Genomic DNA, 25,965 nt, shown 5'->3' with positions numbered 1-25,965 from the left:
AATCAAAAAATAATTTAACACTTTTAAATGCACAGACTTATATTTCTACATTTTGGAGTAACAGAGTGCAATTCATATTTCATAAATTTTGCAACAGCACAAAAAAGAAAACATTTTTCTCTGAACCAAATTTCTTTTGACCCCCCAGAACAAGACCCTAAATGGGTATGGGATGTGTCTATCCTGGGAGAGTGGTGTTTTTTTTTTTTTTTTTTTTAATAGACTTGTATAACTCGGTTTGAAAAAAAAACGGGGGGGGGGTGGAGTGGAGGGAGGACACAACAGCTACTTTCTCTTCCTCTTCTCCCCTACCTGTTCCGTGATACTTTCGCCTTCCAACCCCACTTTAGCTTTTCTGAGCTAAAAGCTACCCAAACCTTCATTACTGTAGGGATCATTACAAACAAAGTTGTTTGGTTTACTAATAGTATTTGTTATTACTATGGTCACCATGTTATAGGTAAGAAAACAGAGATTAAGTAACTGATGGAAGAGCATAGACCCAACAGGTGATGGAGAGCTGAGATTGGATCCCAGGCATTCTAATTCCAAAGCCCAGGTCTCTTAAACATACAGGCTTTGCTGCCTCAAGGTCATCACTGGTTTTAGCTAGAAATTAAACTGCGTCTCTCCAGATTTTGACTTCCCTTTCCTGCACAAGTAGGGATTTCTTTCTATTCCATAAAATATTCCTAATTACATTATGTCCAGTTGTAAACTATACTTTTCATTTGTTCAAACAAATATTTTACTGTGTGCTTACTAGTGCCAGCATTCAGTCAGGTGATTGAAATACGTTCAATCAACCCCTGCATCTAGGACCTCACCACCTAGTAGGAGAGAGGAACATATAAAGAAATTATAATCCAATGGATAAATAAACTATGGTACATACACACAATGGAACACTACACAACAATAAAGAACAATGATGAATCTGTGAAACATCTCACAACATGGATGAATCTGGAGGGCATTATGCTGAGTGAAATAAGTCAATCAAAAAAGGACAAATACTGTATGAGACCACAATTATAAAAACTCATGAAAAGGTTTACACACAAAAAAAAACAATCTTGATGGTTACAAGGGAGAAGTGGTATGGGGAGGTAAAAACACTAAATAGACAATAGGTAAGTGGTAACTTTGATGAAGGGTAAGACAGTACACAATATTGGGACAGTCAGCACAACTTGATCAAGGTAAGGTAATGGAAGCTTCATAGACACATTCAAACTCCCTGAGGGACCTAATTACTGGGCCGAGGGCTGAGGACCATGGTCTTGGGGTACATCTAGTTCAATAGGCATAACATAGTCTATAAATAAAATGTTCTATATCCTACTTTGGTGAGTAGCATCTGGGGTCTTAATAGTTTGTGAGTGACCATCTAAAATACTCTGTTGATCCCAGCCCATCTGGAACAAGGGCAAATGAAGAAAACCAAAGACACAAGGGAAAGATTAGTCCAAAGCACTAATCGACCATATGAACCACAGCCTCCACCAGACTGGGTCCATCACTACTAGATGGTGCCCAGCTACCACCACTGACTGCTGTCACAGGGATCACAATAGAAGGTCAAGATCAGAGATGGAGAAAAATGTAGAAAAAAATTCAAACTCAAAAAAAAAAAACACCAGACTTACTGTCTGACAGCGACTGGAGAAACCTCGAGAGTATAGCTCTGGACACCCTTTTTTTTTTAAGTAATTTTTATTGTGCTTTAAGTGAAAGTTTACAAATCAAGTCAGTCTCTCACATAAAAACCCATATACACCTTACTATACACTCCCAATTATTCTCCCCCACTCTCTCTCTCCACTCTTTCTTTTCGTGTCCATTTCGCCAGCTTCTAACCCCCTCCACCCTCTCATCTCCCCTTCAGGCAGGAGATGCGAACGTAGTCTCAAGTGTATGGACACTCTTTTAACTCAGTACTGAAGTCACTCCTGAGGTTCACCCTTCAGTCAAAGATTGTTATTGTTAAGTGCCATGGAGTCAGTTCCATCTCACAGCAACCCTATGTACAAATAGAATGAAACACTGCCTGGTCCTATGCCATCCTCACAATTGTTGTTATGCCTGAACTATTGTTATAGCCACTGTGTCACAGGCCCATAAAACGAGCGCACAAGCCCCCGGGCAAGGATGAGAGGGCAGGAGAGGACAGGAAAACTGGTAATGGGGAACCTAAGGTCAAGGAGAATATCGACATGTCGTGGGGTTGGCAACCAATGTCACAAAACAATATGTGTATTAATTGTTTAATGAGTAACTAATTTGCTCTGTAAATCATCTAAAACCCAATTAAAAAATTATAATCCATATTAAAATTGGAAAAAATTAACTATCTAGTTTATGGAAGAGGTCTTTAAAACCCCAGATATATAAAAGAGAATAAGACTCCACAGATATGAAAAACCAGGTTGTCTAAAAAGTGGTGCAGTGTGTGTGTGAAACAGGGCTTCAAACTGGTTCATTCCGTTTCAAGCTCTGCTGAGAATCTGCATTTCTACCCCAGATGTACTGAATCAGAATCTACATTTTAACAAGATTTCCAGGTGATTCTTATGTATAATAAATTTTGAGACCCACTCTTCTAGTGGTTCTCAGAAATAGTCCCTAACCAGCAGCATTAGCATCACCTGGGGACTTGTTAGAAATGCAAATTCTTAGCAGTGATTTGAACTAGAACCAGTTCAAAGCCCTGGTGTGAAATCCCAGAGGTGAGTTATAGTATGGTGTGCTTGGAAAACCTTGAGCAATGACTGCAACAAAAGAGAGTGGCAGTGTTTTAGATTGAAAAGGAGAGTAGGGACCAGGTGGTCATCATCATCATCATCATAACAGCAAACACTTCTACAGCAGTGTGTGCCAGGTGTTGTTCAAGCACTTAACATATGTTAACTCCTGTATAAACTTGGACGCTAAGTGTTATGATTGAATCGTGTCCCCCAAAATATGTGTTGTAAATCCTAACCACTATACCTGTGGAAGTAGCCCTGGTGGCAGAGTGGTTAAGAGCTCAGTTGCTAACCAAAAGGTCAGCAGTTTGAATCTACCAGCTGCTCTGCGGGAGCAAGCTGTTCCTCACCAGTTCAAACCCACCAGCTACTCTTGGGGAGAAATTGGCAGTCTGCTTCGAAGATTATAACCTCGGAAACCCCAGTGGGGCAGTTCTACCCTGTTCTATAGGGCTGGTACGCTATGAGTAGGAATATACTTGATGCTAATGGGTTTTGGGTATACCTATGGATTTTTGTATGGATATAATCCAATTTGGGAATAGGGTTTTGTTATGTTAATGAGGCTACATCAGTATAGGGTTGTCTTAAATCTACTCACTTCCAAGATATAAGAAGAGATTAGGCACAAAGAAGCAAGCACAAATGGAGGGGAGAATACGTACCACATGTAGATGGACAAGGATCCAAGGAATGTTGGGTCTACAGAAACTGAAGGAGATCATGCCCCAGAAGAGAGCCTTCCCCTAGAGCCAGTGCCCTGAATACGGACTTCTAGCCTTCTAAAAAGGAGCTGAATTGACTCAACGACGATGGGTTTGGTTTTTGGTTTGGTGGTGCAATGGTTAAGTGCTTGGCTGCTAACCCAACAGTCACTGAAGGTGGTTGTTTCAAAACCACCGGCGGCTCCTCAGGAGAAAAGACCTGGTAATCTGTTCTGCTCCCGTAAAAATATCAGCCTAGGAAACCCTATGGGACAGTTCTACTCCATCATATAGGTTTGCTATGAGTCAGAATCAACTTGACAGGATGCAACAAGAAGCCTCCTAAACTATGAGAAAATACATTTCTCTTTTCTAAAATCACCCATTCATCCTATTTCTATTTATAGTAACACTAGATAACTAAGGCAGTAAGGAACTTGAAATTTACACTGTGAGTGATTATAAACTACTGAAAGAAATGAAGCAGGGAAGAGACTTGTCACTAGCCATGCATTTTAGAAGGAGCACTTTACTAGCAGCATGGAGGATGGATTAGCAGGGGGTGGATTGGATAAGAGGCCCCATTAGAGGTATTTGCAAAAGCCCATGAGGAGGTTTCCAAGGCTTGTGAGACTGAAAAGGAGTCAGGACATTCACTATTTAGGGCTAGAATCAACAGAGATACTTGATTGATTGGAAAGGAGAAGGGGGAGATGGATGTGTCTAGTGAGGCACCCATATAGCCAGATAGAAATTTGCGTGGCTACTTAGGACATTATCAAGATTAACTCAGGATATAGACTGAAAAATGGGTCTAGAGTGATGGGCCATGGCTTGTTCGGTTGTAATCTCTGTGAATGAGCTAGTATAATGTGAATGTGATCTGTGACATCATTCCATTGGTCATCATGGTTGATTCAGCTCCTTTGACTTATTGGATGGTGTCCCTTTCCACCTTCACCATTCTTACATGTGTTCCTCCCAACATTCCCAACTTGCTGGAAAAGAACAAACTTCTCAGGAATGGAAAATTATTCTTTGGTGAAAGGGTATGAAAATAGTACCTATAAAAAATTTTTTTTTTTTTTTTATAGAACTCATGAAAAAACCAAAAACCAAACCCAATGCCGCCGAGTCGATTCCGACTCATAGCAACCCTATAGGACAGAGTAGAACTGCCCCATAGAGTTTCCAAAGAGCACCTGGCAGATTCGAACTGCTGACCCTTTGGTTAGCAGCCGTAGCACTTAACCACTATGCCACCAGGGTTAAAAGAAAGTAATAATAACAATAAAGGGCATTTTACATACATTATTTCATTATATCCTCACAGCAACTCTGCAACATAGCTATCATTATCCTACTTAGCAAGTAGAAACACTGAAGTTCAGAGAGTATGGAAATTTACCCTTCTGCATTGTTTGAAACTTCTATCATGAGCTTGCATTGATTTTATACAAAAATAAATGATGCGAACCACGTAATTATTTGGAAAATAAATGCTAAAGGTAGGCCCTTCACATTGAACACCATTGTTCCATCACTGCTTTCCCACGTCTGTGTGAGCAGGAACTATTGGGGGCAGGGAGATTTCTGAGCTGAATGCAGGGAGCCTTCGTTAGTCTCCTCAAGCTGTTTTTGTTTCATTTTCTTCCAAGTTACATCTGTTCCTGGAGAGGAGAAAGAAGAAAATGGAAATGGTTCCAAAAACCCGACTGGCTGATCAGAAGGAAAAGAACACTGCCAGGATTTCAGTAGTCCTGCCTCATGGTGGCCAAGTCATCTTTAATATATTAGAGCTGATCTTCTTGGAGGCAAAGCCCCTGACGATCCCCAGTAAAGAGAGTACATGAAATTCTTCAGCACTATGGACTATTTAAAGAGATAACAAGATTCCTCAATCAAGAGTGCTTAGATGGTTTAAAAACGCTCCATTACTCATATTTAAACAGCTTATGCTAATTTCTGTGCAGTATACAGAAGCCATATTATCTGATGCAATCTGGGCTAGTAGTTGGTCAATTTAAAAAACTGGTCAAGTGACATAAAAATCGGTATATAAAAATTGGTATATCTTACATATCTTAAATCCGTATTTTACCTTTCAGTTAATGTGTATTCGTTCACCAATCACGATGAACGCAAGGATTTTTACCAGTCAACCCATACTCCAGGGTTTAGGGTCATAAATCATAGTTAAAATGCACCATGATTTACAGTTTTAGTTGAAGCTGAAGGAGTTCTTAAAGGCAAACAATTTCAGTGCCAAGTTCTTCTGAATATTTTTAATTTTTTCCCCAAATATTGAAAATTTTCTCACCCACACCTAATTTTATAGCCATCTCTTTCTCTGTTTCTCTTGCAAAATGCCTTTTGAGCTAAAGGCCTTTACAGTCTTACACAAGCATTTAGTTTTAATAGAAAAACACATTTCTTTCACACTCATATTTCATCCATTCCTTTTTTTTTTATAACACGTAAAACTGGCAATAACGACTTTGTGAATAAACATTTGTTGTTGTTAGGTGCCGTAGAGTTGGTTCTGACTCATACCGACCCTATGCACAACCGAACAAAACACTGCCTGGTCCTGTGCCATCCTTACTATCATGCTTGAGCTCATTGTTGCAGCCACTGTGTCAATCCACCTCGTTGAGGGTCTTCCTACTTTTTGCTGACCCTGTACTCTGCCAAGCATGATATCCTTCTCCAGGGACTAATCCCTCCTGACAACATGTCCAAAGTGTATAAGACACAGTCTTGCCATCCTTGCCTCTAAGGAGCATTCTGGCCGCACTTCTTCCAGGACAGATTTGTTCGTTCTTTTGGCAGTCCATGGTATATTCAATATTCTTCGCCAACACCACAATTCAAAGGCATCAACTCTTCTTTGGTCTTCCTTATTCATTGTCCAGCTTTCACATGCATGTGATGTGATTGAAAATACCATGGATTGGGTCAGGCGCACCTTAGTCTTCAAGGTGATATCTTTGCTTTTCAACACTTTGAAGAGGTCCTTTGCAGCAGATTTACCCAATGCAACGCATCTTTTGATTTCTTGACTGCTGCTTCCATGGCTGTTGATTATGGATCCAAATAAAATGAAATCCTTGACAACGTCAATCTTTTCTCCATTTATCATGATTTTGCTCATTGGTCCAGTTGTGAGGATTTTTATTTATGTTGAGGGGCAATCCATACTGAAGGCTGCGGTCTTTGATCTTCATTAGTAAGTGCTTCAATTCATCTTCACTTTCAGCAAGCAAGTTTGTGTCATCTGCATAACGCAGGTTGTTAATGAGTCTTCCTCCAATCCTGATGCCCCGGTCTTCTTCATATAGTCCAGCTTCTTGGATTATTTGCTCAGCATACAGATTGAATAGGTATGGTGAAAGAAGACAACCCTGATTCACACCTTTCCTGACTTTAAAATAATCAGTATCCCCTTGTTCTGTCTGAAAAACTATCTCTTGATTTATGTAAAGGTTCCTCATGAGCACAATAAAGTGTTCTGGAATTCCCATTCTTCGCAGTGTTATCCATAGTTTGTTATGATCCACACAGCCAAATGCCTTTGCATAGTCAATAAAACACAGGTAAACATCCTTCTGGTATTCTCTGCTTTCAGCCAGGATCCATCTGACATCAGCAATGAGATCCCTGGTTCCACGTCCTCTTCTGAAACTGGCCTGAATTTCTGGCAGTTCCCTGTCGATACGCTGCTGCCGCCATTTTCAAATGATCTTCAGCAAAATTTTGCTTGCGTGTGATATTAATGATATTGTTCCATAATTTCCACATTTGGTTGGATCACCTTTTTTGGGAATAGGCATAAATATGGATCTCTTCCAGTCAGTTGGCCAGGAAGGTGTCTTCCATATTTCTTGGCATAGACGAGTGAACACCTCCAGCGCTGCATCTGTTTGTTGAAACATCTCTGTTGATATTCTATCAATTCCTGGACCCTTGTTTCTTACCAATGCCTTCAGAGCAGCTTGGACTTCTTCCTTTGGTACCATCGGTTCCTGATCATATGCCACCTCTTGAAATGGTTGAACATCGACTAATTCTTTTGGTATAACGACTCTGTGTATTCCTTTCATCTTCTTTTGATGCTTCCTGCATCGTTTAATATTTTCCCCATGGAATCCTTCACTATTGCAACTCGAGGCTTGAACTTTTTCTTCAGTTCTTTCAGCTTGAGAAACGCCAAGTGTGTTCTTCCCTTTTGGTTTTCCAGCTCCAGCTCTGTGCACATGTCATTATAACACTTTACTTTGTCTTCTCGAGAGGCTCTTTGAAATCTTATGTTCAGTCAGTTTGTCCTACTATGGGGGCTTGTGTGTTTCTGTGATGCTGGGAGCTATGTCACCAGTATTCAGATACCAGCAGAGTCACCCATGGAGGACAGGTTTCAGCTGAGCTTCCAGACTAAGACAGACTAGGAAGAAGGACCCAGCAGTCTACTTCTGAAAAGCATTAGCCAGTGAAAACCTCATGAATAGCAGCAGAACATTGTCTGATATAGTGCTGGAAGATGAGCCCCCCAGGTTGGAAGGCACTCAAAACAGGACTGGGGAAGAGCTGCCTCCTCAAAGTAGAGTCGACCTTAATGACGTGGATGGAGTAAAGCTTTCGGGACCTTCACTGCTGATGTGGCACGACTCAAAATGAGAAGAAACAGCTGCAAACATCCATTAATAATCAGAACCTGGAATGTATGAAGTATGATACTAGGAAAATTGGAAGTCATCAGAAATGAAATGGAACACGTAAACATTGATATCCTAGGTATTAGTGAACTGAAATGGACTGATATTAGCCATTTTGAATCAGACAATCATATAGTCTACTATGCTGGGAATGACAGCTTGAAGAGGAATGGTGTTGCATTCATCGTCAAAAAGAACATTTCAAGATCTATCCTGAAGTACAACTCTGTCAGTGATAGGATAATATCCATACGCCTACAAGGAAGACCAGTTAATACGACTATTATTCTAATTTACGCACCAACCACTAGGGCCAAAGATGAAGAAATAGAAGATTTTTATCACTTGCTGCAGTCTGAAATTGATTGAACATGCAATCAAGATGCATTGATAATTACTGGCAACTGGAATGCGAAAGTTGGAAACAAAGAAGGATCAGTAGTTGGAAAATATGGCCTTGGTGATAGACACAACGCCGGAGATTGAATGATAGAATTTTGCAAGACCAACGACTTCTTCATTGCAAATACCTTCTTTCACCAACATAAACAGCGACTATACACATGGACCTTGCCAGATGAAACACACAGAAATCAAATTGACTACATCTGTGGAAAAAGACAATGGAAAAGCTCAATATCATCAGTCAGAACAAGGCCAGGAACCGACTGTGGAACAGACCACCAATTGCTCATATGCAAGTTCAAGCTAAAACTGAAGAAAATCAGAGCAAGTCCACGAGAGCCAAAATATGATCTTGAGTACATCTCACCTGAATTTAGAGACCATCTGAAGAATAGATTTGATGCATTGAACACTAGTGACCGAAGGCCAGACAAGTTGTGGAATGACATCAAGGACATCATCCATGAAGAAAGCAAGAGGTCACTGAAAAGACAGGAAAGAAAGAAAAGACCAAGATGGATGTCAGAGGAGACTCTGAAACTTGCTCTTGAGTATTGAGCAGCCAAAGGAAAAGGAAGAATTGATGAAGTAAAAGAACTGAACAGGAGATTTCAAAGGGCCTCTTGAAAAGACAAAGTAAAGCGGATAAACATAACTGACATATAAGGTGTATCCTGCTAACTGAATGAACGTCAGGTATCATTGTTTTACAAAGGAATGGAAAATGTCAGTTAACCCAGGAAGTTATTTTCAGGTTCACGATCCATGATAATGCTTCATGTTTAATACAGTATAATCATTAATGTTATAAATTCTTCTTTTTTACAAAAACACTTCAAGAGCCATCAAAAAACAAAGTATAATATTGTACATATACTTCATTTGTTTTTAAGGATCTTAAAAATACAGGAGGAATCCTTGGGTGAGGCTAAAGTTTAAGTGCTCATCTACTGACTGTAAAGGTTGAAAGCTGAAATCCACCCAGAGATGCCTCAGAAGCTCTGCTTCTGGGAGGTCACAGCCTTTAATACCCAATGCAGTGCAGCAATACTCTGTGACCCAGGTGGTCACCATGAGTAAGAATCGACTGGAGGGCAAGTGATTTGATTTGTTTTTTATTAAGAATACATGAAGGTTGGGGCGGGACCAAGATGACTGACGAGGTAGAAGCTACCTTGAATCCCTCTTGCAAAAAAGACTTGGAAAAACAAGTGAATTGATCACATACATGACAATCTACGAACCCTGACCATCAAATACAGATCTAAAGAGTTGGCCTGAGTGACAGGGGAGCAAAAAGCTGCACCTTGAAGCAGCGACCGCTTCTGGAACCAGCGACCCACGCCACAGCCTTGAGCCCTCGCGGTTCCCGGGTGCCGAGTGGTGGGGCTGATTGAGGCTTGCTGAGGCGGGGCAGGCACGGGACACAGCCCTAACCCCTAGCCCCTTGGGGTAACCTCTGTAGAGACTCAGCCAAAGCAAGCAGGCTGCACACTCATGGGGCTAACGAGAGAATGAGCAACCACAGGGAAGCAGTGACTGTTTTCGGAGCCTGGAGCCAGCGTCCCAGTCAGAAAACCTTGGTGCTGGGTTTTGGACTGGGCGCAGGGGAGCTGAGCACGGCTTCCTGAGACGGCGCAAACACGGGACACAGCCCTAGCCCCCTGAAGTGACCTCAGGGGAAGCCCAGCCAGCACATGCAGGCAGTGCAGCGACGCGGCTGACAGGAGAAGTCACCGGGAGGCAGCAACTGGTTTTGGAGCCGGGAGTGCGGCATTCCAGCTAGGGAACCTTAGCGCTGGGCTTCAGATTGGAAGCGGAGGAATGGACCACAGCTTCTGAGACAGCACAAGCACAGGATGGCGGGCCTGACCCTTGGGGGCAATCTCCACCCAGTTAACGCACACAGACTACGCGCCCCTATAGATAAAAGACATTACCAAGCAAGATAAGTAACTGTCTGTATTCCTGGGTGCTACTCTATCTATCTGATCCCTCCCCTCCCCTTCCAAGGTGGCTTCGTTAACATTGAAATTTCCTGGGCCAGAGAGTGAAGTGCTCTGTGGGTTTTTTTGTTTGTTTGTTTTTTGTCTTTTCCTAACCCATTCTCCTGCCCTGAGAGAAGCAGCTACAAAAAACCCAGGGACCAAAAATCCTTCCCTGACTTCCCGAAATTGGACTGAAAAACAGAACCAGCTCCAGCCAAGCATATGAGATCCACAGTCTTGGGCTTTCATCCCTACAGGCAACAAGGTGGCTATTATAATACAAAGGCATTCTGATAGGGATCTGACTGTAATTGTTTCAGCAGATTACTGGAAAGACAAGTTTCCCAGGTCTGATATCTCTACCTATTAAACAGAGCCCTCCCTGATCGGAACTGAGGGCTGAAGCTCCACCCAAACCACCTAGCCTCCTGCCATAGGGGTCTGAGGATAGTAACACCTAACAATCTGTAGAGGTACATGCATTGGGTGCCTCAGGTACAGCTGCAGAGCCCACCCACCAAAGTGCTTTAGGAATAGAGACACACCTACCTCAGTGGCACTTGGGGGAAGCCTGTCAGCATCCTACCCCCACTGGAGTGTGACCCCCTGTTGCTACTAGAATCTGGTGCACACAACTATCACCACTACTCCTCTAAGCAAGTAGGTGACAGTCTACCCCACACACTTGGTGACCTAAAATCAGATTCTACTCAAGAATAGTGAATAGACTCTTAGGCTTCGATGTCTGGTAACAGCCCAAACCAGCTGGTAATAGGACATAAGTGATTCAAAGGCTACAACAATCAAGACAGTGCAATCCAGTAGCCCATAACGTATATTGAAAGAAAACAAAACAAGATAAGACTCAGTGAGCAAATATAAAATAAATCATTACAATATCTTATAGATGGCTCGGAGACAGCAGTCGATATCAAACCACATAAAGAAGCAGACCATGATTGCTTCTACAACTCCCCAAATTAAAGAATCAAAATCTTTCCCAAATGAAGATACAATCTTGGAATTGCCAGATGCAGAATATAAAAAACTAATTTACAGAATGCTTCAAGACATCAGGGATGACCTCAAAAATGAAATAAGGCAATCTACACAAAAAGCCAAGGAGCACACTGATAAAGCAGTTGAAGAAATCAAAAAGATTATTCAAGAACATAGTGGAAAAATTAATAAGCTACAAGAATCCACAAAGAGACAGCATTCAGAAATCCAAAAGATTAACAGTAAAATTACAGGATTAGACAACTCAATAGGAAGTCAGAGGAGCAGAATCGAGGGATTGGAATGCAGAGTGGGGGAGGTGGAGGATAAAGCAATTGACACCAATATAAAAAAAATAGTTGAAGAAAAATCAGATAAAAGAATTTAAAAAAATGAAGAAACCTTAAGAATCACGTGGGACTTTATCAAGAAGAATAACTTGCGTGTCATTGGAGTTCCAGAACAAGGAGGGATAACAGAAAATACAGAGAGAATAGTTGAAGATCTGTTGGCAGAAAACTTCCCTGACATCATGAAAGATGAAAGGATATCTATCCAAGATGCTCATCGAACCCCATATAAGATTGATCCAAAAAGAAAATCCCCAAGACATATTATCATCAAACTTGCCAAAACCAAAGATAAAGACAAAATTTTAAAAGCAGCCAGGGATAAAAGAAAGGTCTCCTACAAAGGAGAATCAATAAGTTCAGACTACTCAGCAGAAACCATGCAGTCAAGAAGGCAATGGGATGACATATATAGAGCACTGAAGGAGAAAAACTGCCAGCCAAGGATCATATATCCAGCAAAACTTTCTCTCAAATATGAATTTGAAATTAAAATATTTACAGATAAACATAAGCTTACAGAATTTTCAAAAACCAAACCAAAGCTACAAGAAATACTAAAGGAAATTGTTTGCTCAGAAAATCAATAATATCAGATTCCAACACAATACAAGGTCACAGAACAGAACATCCTGATATCAACTCAAATAGGGAAATCACAAAAACAAATTAAGATTAATTTTAAAAAGAAAAAGATGCTCAAAACAGGGAATCATTGAAGTCGTTATGTAAAAGATCACAATAGTCAAAAAGAGGGACTAAATACAAGAGGCATAGAACTGCCATATGGAAAGGAAAACAAGGTGATATAGGACGATACAAGTTAGGTTTTTACTTAGAAAAATAGGGGCAAATATTAAGGTAACCACAAAGAGGTATAACAACTCCATAACTCAAAATAAAAACCAAGAAAAACATAACGACTCAGCAAACATAAATTCAACTACTATGAAAATGAGGAACACAATTACAAAGAAAAACATCTCAGCAGAAAAAGTAAGTGGAAAAATGAAATTGTCAACAACACACACAAAAAGGCATGGAAATGACAGCACTAAACACATACTTATCTATAATTATGCTGAATGTAAATGGACTAAATGCACCAATAAAGAGACAGAGAGTCTCAGACTGGATAAAGAAACACAATCCGTCTATATGCTGCCTACAAGAGATACGCCTTAGAGACACAAACAAACTAAAACTCAAAGGATGGAAAAAATATATCAAGCAAACAACAATCAAAAAAGAGCAGGAGTAGCAATATTAATTTCTGACAAAATAGGCTTTAAAATTAAATCCACCACAAAGGATAAAGAAAGACACTACATAACGATTAAAGGGACAATTAACCAGGAAGATATAACCATATTAAATATTTATGCACCCAATGACAGGGCTGCAAGATACATAAAACAAACTTTAACAAAACTGAAAAGTGAGATAGACAGCTCCACAATTATAGTAGGAAACTTCAACACACCACTTTTGGAGAAGGATAGGACTTCCAGTAAGAAGCTCAATAAAGACACGGGAGACCTAATTGCTGCAACCAACCAGCTTGATCTCATAGACCTATACAGAACACTCCACCCAACAGCCGCAAAATATACTTTTTTTTCTAGTGCACGTGGAACATTCTCTAGAATAGATCACATATTAGGTCATAAAACAAACCTTTGCAGAATCCAAAACATCAAAATATTACAAAGCATCTTCTCAGACCACAAGGCCATACAAGTGGAAATCAATAACGGAAAAATCAGGAAAAGAAATCAAATACATGGAAACTGAAAAATACCCTGCTCAAAAAAGACTGGGTTATAGAAGACATTAAGAACGGAATAAAGAAATTCATAGAATGCAACGAGAATGAAAACACTTCCTATCAAAACCTCTGGGACACAGCTAAAGCAGTGCTCAGAGGTCAATTTATATCAATAAATGCACACATACAAAAAGAAGAAAGAGCCAAAATCAGAGAACTGTTCCTACAACTTGAACAAATAGAAAGCGAGCAACAAAAGAATCCATCAGGCACCAGAAGAAAACAAATAATAAAAATTAGAGCTGAACTAAATGAATTAGAGAACAGAAAAACAATTGAAAGAATTAACAAAGTCAAAAGCTGGTTCTTTCAAAAAATTAACAAAATTGATAAACCATTGGCCAGACTGACATAAGAAATATAGGAAAGGCAACAAATAACCCGAATAAGAAACGAGATGGGCCATATCACAATAGACCCAACTGAAATTAAAAGAATCATATCAGATTATTATGAAAAATTGTATTCTAACAAATTTGCAAACCTAGAAGAAATGGATGAATTCCTAGAAAAACACTACCTACCTAAACTAACACAATCAGAAGTAGAACAACTAAATAGACCCATAACAAAAAAAGAGATTGAAAAGGTAATCAAAAAACTCCCAACAAAAAAAGCCCCGGCCCGGACGGCTTCACTGCAGAGTTCTACCAAACTTTCAGAGAAGAGTTAACACCACTACTACTAAAGATATTTCAAAGCATAGAAAATGATGGAATACTACCTAACTTATTCTATGAAGCCACCATATCCCTGATACCAAAACCAGGTAAAGACACCACAAAAAAAGAAAATTACAGACCTATATCCCTCATGAACATAGATGCAAAAATTCTAGCCAATAGAATTCAACAACATATCAAAAAAATAATCCACCATGACCAAGTGGGATTTATACCAGGTATGCAAGGCTGGTTTAATATTAGAAAAACCATTAATGTAATCCAACATATAAATAAAACAAAAGACAAAAACCACATGATCTTATCAATTGATGCAGAAAAGGCATTTGACAAAGTCCCACATCCATTCATGATAAAAACTCTCAGCAAACTAGGAATTGAAGGAAAATTCCTCAACATAATAAAGGGCATCTATACAAGCCAACAGCCAACATCATTCTAAATGGAGAGCGCCTGAAAGCATTTCCCTTGACAATGGGAACCAGACAGGGATGCCCTTTATCACCGCTCTTATTCAACATTGTGCTAGAGGTCCTAGCCAGAGCAATTAGGCTAGACAAAGAAATAAAGGGCATCCAGACTGGCAAGGAAGAAGTAAAATTATCTCTATTTGCAGATGACATGATCTTATACACAGAAAACCCTAAGGAATCCTCCAGAAAACTACTGAAACGAATAGAAGAGTTCGGCAGAGTCTCAGGTTACAAGATAAACATACGAAAATCACTTGGATTCCTCTACATCAACAAAAAGAACATCGAAGAGGAAATCACCAAATCAATACCATTCACAGTAGCCCCCAAGAAGATAAAATACTTAGGAATAAATTTTACCAAAGATGTAAAAGACCTATAGAAAGAAAACTACAAGGTACTAGTGCAAGAAACTAAAAGGGACCTACATAAGTGGAAAAACATACCTTGCTCATGGATAGGAAGATTTAACATTGTAAAAATGTCTATTCTACCAAAAGCCATCTATACATACAATGCACTTCCGATCCAAATTCCAATGACTTTTTTTTATTAACTTTTATTAAGCTTCAAGTGAACGTTTACAAATCCAATCAGTCTGTCACATATAAGTTTACATACATCTTACTCCATACTCCCACTTGCTCTCCCCCTATTGAGTCAACCCTTTCAGTCTCTCGTTTTGTGACAATTTTGCCAGCTTCCTTCTCTCTCTATCCTCCCATCCCCCCTCCAAACAAGAGATGCCAACACACTCTCAAGTGTCCACCTGATATAATTAGCTCACTCTTCATCAGCATCTCTCTCCCACCCACTGACCAGTCCCTTTCATGTCTGATGAGTTGTCTTCGGGGATGGTTCCTGTCCTGTGCCAACAGAAGGTCTGGGGAGCATGGCCGCCGGGATTCCTCTAGTCTCAGTCAGACCATTAAGTATGGGCTTTTTACGAGAATTTGGGGTCTGCATCCCACTGATCTCCTGCTCCCTCAGGAGTTCTCTGTTGTGCTCCCTGTCAGGGCAGTCATCGACTGTGGCCGGGCACCAACTAGTTCTTCTGGTCTCAGGATGATGTAGGTCTCTGGTTCATGTGGCCCTTTCTGTTTCTTGGGCTCTTAGTTGTCCTGTGACCTTGGTGTTCTTCATTTTCCTTTGCTCCAGGTGGGTTGAGACCAATTGATGCATCTTAGATGGCCGCTTGTTAGCTTTTAAGACCCCAGACGCCACATTTCAAAGTGGGATGCAGAATGTTTTCTTAATAGAATTATTTTGCCAATTGATTTAGAAGTCCCCTCAAACCATGGTCCCCAGACCCCTGCCCTTGCTCCGCTGTCCAATGACATTTTTTAATGTAATGGAGAAACAAATCACCAACTCCATATGGAAGGGAAAGAAGCCCCGGATAAGTAAAGCATTACTGAAAAAGAAGAAGAAAGTGGGAGGCCTCACTCTACCTGATTTTAGAACATATTATACAGCCACAGTAGTCAAAACAGCCTGGTATTGGTACAATAGGCACATAGACCAATGGAACAGAATTGAGAACCCAGATATAAATCCATCCACATATGAGCAGCTGATATCTGACAAAGGCCCAGTGTCAGTTAATTGGGGAAAAGATAGTCTTTTTAACAAATGGTGCTGGCATAACTGGATATCCATTTGCAAAAAAATGAAACAGGACCCATACCTCACACCATGCACAAAACTAACTCCAAGTGGATCAAAGACCTAAACATAAAGACTAAAACGATAAAGATCATGGAAGAAAAAATAGGGACAACGTTAGGAGTCTTAATACAAGGCATAAACAGAATACAAAACATTACCAAAAATGACGAAGAGAAACCCGATAACTGGGAGCTCCTAAAAATCAAACACCTATGCTCATCTAAAGAGTTCACCAAAAGAGTAAAAAGACCACCTACAGATTGGGAAAAATTTTTAGCCATGACATCTCCGACCAGCGCCTGATTTCTAAAATCTATATGATTCTGTTAAAACTCAACCACAAAAAGACAAACAACCCAATCAAGAAGTGGGCAAAGGATATGAACACGCACTTCACTAAAGAAGATACTCAGGCAGCTAACAGATACATGAGAAAATGCTCTCGATCATTAGGCATTAGAGAAATGCCAATTAAAACTATAATGAGATTCCATCTCACACCAACAAGGCTGGCATTAGTCCAAAAAACACAAAATAATAAATGTTGGAGAGGCTGTGGAGAGATTGGAACTCTTATACACTGCTGGTGGGAATGTAAAATGGTACAACCACTTTGGAAATCTATCTGGCGTTTTCTTAAAAAGTTAGAAATAGAACTACCGCACAACCCAGAAATCCCACTCCTCGGAATATACCCTAGAGAAATAAGAGCCTTTACATGAACAGATATATGCACACCCATGTTTATTGCAGCACTGTTTACAACAGCAAAAAGCTGGAAGCAACCAAATTGTCCATCAATGGATGGTTAAATAAATTATGGTGTATTTACACAATGGAATACTACGTATCGATAAAGAACAGTGACAAATCTGTGAAACATTTCCTAACATGGAGGAACCTGGAAGGCATTATGCTGAGTGATATTAGTCAGATGGAAAAGGGCAAATATTGAGTAGACCACTGTCGTAAGTTCTTGAGAAATAGTATAAACTGAGAACACATACTTTTGTGGTTACGAGGGAGAGTGGGAGAGGGTTATTTACTGATTAGTTAGTAGATAAGAACTACTTTAGGTGAAGGGAAGGACAATACTTCATACAGGGAAAGTCAGCTCAACTGGATTGGACCAAAGCAAAGAAGTTTCCGGGATAAACTGAATGCTTCGAAGGTCAGCGGAGGAAGGGCGAGGGTTTGGGGACTATGGCTTAAGGGGACTTCTAAGTCAATTGGCAAAATAAATTCTATTAAGAAAACATTCTGCATTCCACTTTGAAGTATGGCATCTGGGGTCTTAAATGCTAACAAGTGGCCATCTAAGATGCATCAATTTGTCTCAACCCACCTGGATCAAAGGAGAATGAAGAACACCAAGGTCACAAGATAATTATGAGCTCAAGAGACAGAAAGGGCCACATAAACTAGAGACTTACATCATCCTGAGACCAGAAGAACTAGATGGTGCCCAGCCACAACCAATGACTGCCCTGACAGGGAGCACAACAGAGAACCCCTGAGGGAGCAGGAGATCAGTGGGAAGCAGACCCCAAATTCTCATAAAAAGCCCATACTTAATGGTCTGACTGAGACTAGAAGAATCCCGGCAGTTATGGTCCCCAAACCTTCTGTTGGCCCAGGACAGGAACCATTCCCGAAGACAACTCATCAGACATGGAAGGGACTGGACAATGGGTTGGAGAGAGATGCTGATGAAGAGTGAGCTACTTGTATCAGGTGGACACTTGAGACTGTATTGGCATCTCCTGTCTGGAGGGGAGATGGGAGGGTAGAGAGGGTTGGAAACTGGCAAAACAGTCAGGGAAGGAGAGACTGGAGGGAGGGAGCGGGCTGACTCATCAGCGGGAGAGTAAATGGGAGTATGTAGTAAGGTGTATATAGGCTTATGTGTGACAGACTGACTTATTTGTAAACTTTCACTTACAGCACAATAAAAATTATTTTTAAAAAATACATGAAGGTTCAATGTCTAAAAGTCTGAATGTTTTGGCAGATTGTCCTTTACTATTGAAATTAAAATTATAAAATCCTCCATTATTCAATGTCTTTTAGAAAACTTTTGAACACTGCATTGACAGTATTTTTTTTTTTACAGGTTTTTAAATTTCACACCTTTCTTCCCCTCTCCCCACCCCCAATGAAAAATATCCACTCATCTTACATCCAATAATACCTGATCAAGATCAAATTTTGCCATTTCTGTCACACCTAATGCCGTCAATCTTTGTTTATAAGTACAATCAGCACTGTCTTTTTTCCATTTCCCATTCGTTTTAATAAAATGACAAAGGCAAATATTTTCAGTTAGTATAAATACTGCTGTACAAAGATGCTGTTGCTGATAAAATTAAACTGTCTTTTTCTCTCAAAGAGGGCCCCTCTGTGATGGCAAAACGCCTTCAACTGAAGCCTAAAATCCTGAACTTGTATAAAAATGGAGATTATGCTTGCATTTATTTTTTTTAAGTAACAAGGGATAGCATGCTTTCATAATTGAGGGGTGGGAAAGAAGAGTATAAATTCAAAACTCTCAAAAGACAATGAACAAAAACAACTGCAATTTAATATTAATATTAATTGAATGAGAAATTGAATGAGAAAGCTAATACTAATAACACGTCATGTTTGTGCTAATCCATATCCTTCCAGAGTAACTTTTATAGGAGATTGCTGGTAACGAATAGTTCTTCTGTCAACAATACAAAAACGACCACTTTCTACTCAACGGAAAGCCAACTATTAGACTTTGTATGAAGAAGCATTTTATTTCAAAATTTTCATTAATAAAAATAGATATCCCCAGTAATATTTATCCATATATCATTAATTTTAAATTCTATTTGGAACTAAAATCAGACTGCTTTTGAACAAACAAATCTCACCATTGACAGTATAAGCTTTCTTTGGATAAAACAGACATAGAAAAAGACAGCCTATTTATATCTTATTCATAAAGACACTATAATTCACCAATCTTTTGGTAGGAAGTTATGAAATGCTTTCCTGAAAAGCATCATGCTTTATTTGTTATAGTTTATTAAAATAAATTCATAGGTTATAAACTATAAGAGGTATATACATTATTTTTCTGTCATTTTGTATTATTAAAGGTATATGATTATGTACTAGAACTGCAGAGGTGTAAAACGAAAGCTATAAAAGACAAGTGTTCATTTTTGAAGCAATCGAATAAGGTAAAAATAATAAAGGTTAGAGTAATAAAATTTAGAATAATCCAGTTTATTTAGAATCAAGGATTGTTATGTTTCAAGCAAGTACATATTGACCTTTCTAAGGATATATTTAAATGTTAGGCTTTTTGATCTTTTAGCATTTGCTTTCTTCCTTGAATTCATACTATTAGGTGTGTCATCTTGTTCTGGTCATGCTTTTAGAGCATTGTTATTGGCTAATGTGATTACAAAGCAAAACAAAACATCACAGAGGGAAAGTATAAAAACTATACACAAAAGTGGCATCATATGCTCCATTTTATTGTATAGTCACAAGTTACACATTGAAAAGTCAGAAGAACACTGTACCAGTTTTCACTAACCCAAATTAAGTTAGCAAATGACAAATTTTAGAATACACTCAATTTATGTTTCACCCAATGTGGGTGATCACAAGAGAAGCTATAACAAAGAAAACTACTTCCTATGTCACTTGGGTATATTAATTTGATACACACAGCTTCCAAGTTACCTTAAGATATCTGAAAGTGTTTCAAAATTGGTAGGGGAGAATTCATATAGAGTCTCAAATAAAATGCAGAATTGGCTTTTTAGGGATAAACGATGTCACTTGTATATCCACAGCAGATTCACTCCCTCCTGCTAAAAACAAACAAAAAGCTAATAATCTCTATGGTTTACTATAAAATGACTTTGAAATTATCTAAGTTTCCTTTCGTTGTTATATTGCACTTGAGAACAATGACAACAAAAATAAAAGATCCGTACCTACCCCAAGAAGTTCATTACATATCAGAAATTACCATGAAATACATATTGTATGCTGCATGTCCACAGGTTCACCTTTGAAGCTAGCCTACCAATAAGTTAAAAAGGGTGCTCTCCAAAACACTGAGTATGTGGGTCATTTCTTTTCTTTTTTAATTCTACATTTGACTTGCAAATTTTGTATTTTTTTCATATTTATGAAACTACTACATATACAAGATATCCAACAGTACAAACAAGGTGACTCTGAGATAGGCAATGGTCACACACAGATATTCCAAGAATGATTCATTCTTCCCCGTCTCAGCACAACATTCTGCAATATAAGAATGTCTATCAACTTATAAATTCTGTTTGACTCACACAAACCAGATGATCTATTATATTCTATAGTTTGCCACATAAATTTCCTTATGATTCACTATCAGAAACTTACAGAAGCCAGTGTACTTTTTTTTTTTACTAATACTTGAATTTTCTCCTTACGTTAATATAAATAATGTTAGTGAGAATTTACTGTGAATAAGAAGTTTTATAACAGGGAGAATTGTGGCAATAATATTTTGATTAATTGTTTTACACTTTGGAATCAGTGAGAATTTAATCAGAATTACAATAATAACCATAAAAGAGAGGTAAAGGGAAGAGAAGGAAATAACCCTCACACAAATTTTTCTCAAAATATGAATTCTCAAGTACCTATATAAGTAAAAAAAAAAAAAATCAGTATATTTCTTATCAATATCAAATACTTTTTATATTTTCTAGTTCAACTCAGATTACAAGAATTTTACACTTTAAAATGGATTTTAATTCTTAATAAATCACAAACTGATATTTTAAATATTGAGAAAGTAAATACATATTTTCATAGGACTTTTTTTTTTTTAAATGAAATACATTCACATGCTACTTTAAGGTAAAAACTATGTCAACATTTTTCCAAACATATTCTTCAAAGAGCTGGCTTTCAAATTATACTTCTACCACCTTTTTATAGAGATATAATTTTTCATTTTTTAGAAAGAAAAATCCAAATCATCGCTTAAAATTACATTTTCTAAAGGCAAATTAAAACATCATGTTAATTTCCAATTATGACATCCTTCAGACCCCAATACAAGATTATACCTTGAGCTACAGGTCCTAAAAGGAACAGACTGGAAAAACAAAGACATACATTTTTGTCAGAGAGTGAATACCTACCAAACATACATTTTCAGGAATGACTGCTACTAGGTAGGAAAATAGGTAAGAAGAAAGTTGTGATAGACCAACTTAGTGGTTGTATACACTTGTCCCTAGGATAAAAACTTTTTTCTTAAAAAATTATAAAGTTATTTGTAATAAAAATACTTATTGCATATGATATTTTAAGCTACTAATAAAATCTGTACTCCAAAATTCATAAATTTTGAAATCTACTAAATCTGATTAATGTTCTAACTTGGATAGCTCACCTAAATGTGTTTTTGTTTTATGATTAAATTCTCAAGATTGGTTTATGCACTTGTGCAGGGAACTATAAGACATGGCAAGATAAATTTCAATTATTTTTAAAATACAGAAAAATAGCCGATTATTTAAGGGAAATATTTATCATTGCCTAATGAGGACAGTAATCAAAAAGCTTTTAAACTCTCAATTTCCAACGCACATCATGATGTAACTACACAAAAATAGGTATAACTGATCATCATCCCCAGACCTTGAGAAACCGAATAAACCACATGTTCCTCTAGAAGATTCACCACCCTACAGGTGTATAAAATTATAACTTGCCAATTGGGCTGTTTTTAATAAAGATCCGAGAAAAGTAGTTTGTGTTAACAAACCCAAGAAAGCTTTAAAAAGTTTTCAGTAACAAGTAGGTTATAAAAATACCTTCTAAAAGTCACTTTGATAGCTGAGATTGGTTTTATACATTACCTTGCTTAAACTGAGGTAATAAACTATGTGATTAGCATTACGCTATTGCTAGAAGTAAACCAACGAGCTACTTTTAAGAGTTTTGGTTCCAAGCATTTCTCGTGGGGTGGGAGGATGAAGTGTTGCAGGGGAGGGTTCCTGTAAATTGTAAAGATTCCTCATTGATCTTGATCCGTTCTCAATTACGGTTTTGGAAATACAAGGAAAAATACATATAAAGGAGGAAAATAAATTAATCCCAACTAAAAACTCTGTCCTAATCTAAGAATGTACTACTAACAAGCAACTACATCAAAGAACTACAAACAGTCTTTTAATTAAAATGATTTCTTTTTTCTATTTTTAATAGCCAAAACAAAACAATGGAATAGATGTTATTTAGGAAGTGATTTCCAACCCCATATGGCTTGAAGTGTTTTGATGTTTAGCTGAAATTATACTACTACACAAAGGAGGTGTTTTTGATAGCAGAACTAAGTTTTAAGCACCTAGAAGTTTAACTTTATAAGTTAATATGTAATAAAATAGGTTGTGGATTAAATATAAATAAAAATTTAACAGCATGTACCAAATTTCCGTATTAAAAGTGTACCTTTGCTATTTAAGAAAGGAATTTTGATGTAATCATGCATAAAAAAAAAAAGTTCTATCATGTAGGTGATATTAAAACCCACGTTCATGCAGCTATAAAGTCTTTAGAAGCTTGAAGAGTCAATTGTAGTGTAAAGTGTACTAACGTTAAGTACCTGCACAAAAGATATGGATGCTAAGGTCCAAATCTGGATTGCTTTAAAATGACGATGACAATAACAAACAACAAAATCCAACATACTAAATAAGAAACAGTCATTGTAAGAGCTCCTATCTTATGCAAAGTAGTAACTCAGGCACTACCTATCATATATACAGTGAATAAGAACTATCACTTGAAATTTTATCATTTAAATAACTAAAAACACTAGTCAGCTGATGCGCATTACATGTATGTCTGAACTTATTTGTAAAGAAAAGGTTGACAAATATTGCTCTGATTTTGTGGTTAACGCCAATGATCATCAATAGCAGTACAGCCTTGGAATTTTATTCCTCGTGAAGGAAATTTAAATCTGTAATGAAGTTGGTAATTCTAATGGGCCAGGATGTAGGATAAGTTAAAAAATCAGTTAAGTTTCAGAGTTTCCTTCGCCATTTTCTTGCGGTTGAAGCTGTTCCCTTTCTTGTTCTTCTTGAGGTGGCCGAACACGTTTAAAAAAGCCCATCTGTCAGTTGAAGAAAAACAAACGTTACTGCCTTATCAGTAAAGAATATTAAAAGTACTTTTGAGTGACTACGTTATAGCCAAGAAAACTTCACTGACAGTACAATTTCTCTTTCTTCAAGTAATAATGCCCATGATACATCGACATTATAGGACCCTTGCTTCCTTATCCTTCTCCCTTCCTCTCCTTTTCTCCTTCCCTTTCTTCCATCCTTCCTGGTTCCATTACTTACCCTGTACATTACAAACACCAGAACAGCCAGTAATAACAATCCTGCTAGAACTGCTAAAATGATCACCCACACAGGCACAGGCATAGGTGCTGGCTGAATCCCCCAGGTGACATTAGTGGTAACCTGTTGGAGAAAAACACTTCTGAGTTTTCAAAATTATTCATTCATTTATTCAAAAATTATCTGAGTGCCTACTATCCTGCATTTTAATGGTTTTCACATAATTTTCTTTTCTCACATATGATAATTTAGTGATCATATATATGGTAACAAAAGCACGCACACATAAAACTCCTCACAGTAGCTTAACTTCTGATTGCCTTTGAAATGATTTTTAAATAATCCAAACCAGTTTATGATGTCTTGACCTTATTTTTAATTCTCAAATTCAAGATCTTCAAAATGTCTTCACTTGCAGTACATTTCCAACTTTCTAACTTTGTCGGGGAAATTTTTAAAAAGAATTTCTCCCACAAAATTTTAGCATATACTAAGAAATTCTATACACAGGATGCAATGGTAAAACAAAAGCTCAAGTTTTAATAATTCCATGGTGGAAGTATAGTAATAACATTAAATTAGGTTATAATCCTATTAAATAGCTCAATTTTTAAAAATTACCAAAATAGCTAAACTGCCATTTAAAAAACAAAAATGAAATATCTAAGGTCTTTGAACTGAGTGCATTTCTTTCATTTTCCCAAATGAAGGACTTACTAATGTGGAATTGAAGATATCCTCAATTGGAAGGTTCTTATAAGGAAACTCTATGACATTAAACGATGCAGATGACTTCAGGGAATATGAGTGATTCTGGTTTTCCTTCTGTATGGAAATAACAATGAGATGATTTCCTAAATGCCAGGACTTTATTTCTTTGAAAAAGTGGATCAGCTTTTCCTGCTGCCTCTGTCCACTTACATTCATAAAGGTCTCGGTCCACAGGAGAGACTTCACGTACAGGATAGCACTCTTTCCTCTATCTAGTCGCCCAACCTGGCAGACAATCTTCAAGCATTCAGCGATTCCACAGCCCTTCCAAAATAAATTCTTTTACTTTCATGACAAGATCATCCTATCATCTCTTCAGACTTAAACGTTTCAAAATTAAGCGTGTAATTCTTTTTATGTAAAGGCCAAAGGAATTTAAAGAGATGCTCCACGTTCTCCTGTCTTATGAGAATAATGCCTAAAAGAAACAGGCTAAGAGTTGAGACTATGAATGCTTTTTGTTATGAAGGGGTTGGGTTTTTTTTTTTTTTTTAATTCTTTTTTATTATACTTTAGATGAAGGTTTACAGAATAAACTAGTTTCTCATTAAACAGTTAGTACACATATTGTTTCACGACACTGGTTAACAACCCCATGACATGTCAACACTCCCTTCTCGACCTTGGTTTCCTAGTACCAGCTTTCCTGTCCCCTCCTGCCTTCTAGTCCTTGCCCCTGGGCTGATGTGCCCCTTTAGTTTCATTCTCTTTTATGGGCCTGTCTAGTCTTTGGCTGAAGGGTGAATCTCCGGAGTGACGTTAATGCTGAGCTAAAAGGTGTCCAGGGGCCATGCTCTCGAGGTTTCTCCAGTCTCTGTCAGGCCAGTAAGCCTAGTCTTTTTTTGTGTGTGTGAGTTAGAATTTTGTTCTACATTTTTATCCAGCTCTGTCCAAGACCCACTATTGTGATTCCTGTTAGAACACTCAGTGGTAGTACCCAGGTACCATTTAGTCGTACTAGACTCACTCTGGTGGAGGCCATGGTAGTTGTGGTCCTTTAGTCCTTTGGACTAATCTTTCCCTTGTATCTTTAGTTTTCTTCATTTTCCCTTGCTCCCAAAGGGGTGAGACCAGTGGAGTACCTTGGATGGTCGTTCACAGGCTTTTAAGACTGAAGGGGTTGGTTTTAATGTGGTTTGTTGTAGATCTATAATATCTTTATAATATTAAAAGATTCCTTTTTATGGCTAGAACTCAGCATTCTTTAGGCAAACCCAGAGCATGGTAATTTTAATAA

The 25,965-nt window shown here is 38.1% G+C and overlaps 1 protein-coding gene across 2 annotated transcripts in view; it reads right to left on the bottom strand.

Annotated features, from left to right (window-relative positions):
- Positions 1-19,836: 19,836 nt before the first annotated feature.
- The window catches only part of ITGAV (integrin subunit alpha V), a 106,896-nt gene continuing 100,767 nt past the window's right edge, over positions 19,837-25,965 (bottom strand). The window contains exons 27-30 of one of the 2 annotated variants that reach the window (XM_049887614.1): positions 24,879-24,992; positions 24,675-24,782; positions 23,958-24,080; positions 19,837-23,725 (exon numbers count right to left, since the gene is read on the bottom strand). In XM_049887614.1, the coding sequence (XP_049743571.1) occupies positions 23,630-23,725; positions 23,958-24,080; positions 24,675-24,782; positions 24,879-24,992 (441 nt within the window). In that variant the 3' untranslated portion in view covers positions 19,837-23,629. The remainder of the gene's footprint in view (positions 23,726-23,957; positions 24,081-24,674; positions 24,783-24,878; positions 24,993-25,965) is intronic. The other variant, XM_049887613.1, reaches the window with a different exon arrangement.

Source organism: Elephas maximus, chromosome 6 (genome assembly GCF_024166365.1).
Source record: "Elephas maximus indicus isolate mEleMax1 chromosome 6, mEleMax1 primary haplotype, whole genome shotgun sequence".
In the NCBI taxonomy this organism is placed as follows: Eukaryota; Metazoa; Chordata; class Mammalia; order Proboscidea; family Elephantidae; genus Elephas; species Elephas maximus.
Note: the sequence above shows the minus strand (reverse complement) of the source record. Positions and strands in the feature narration are given on the sequence as shown.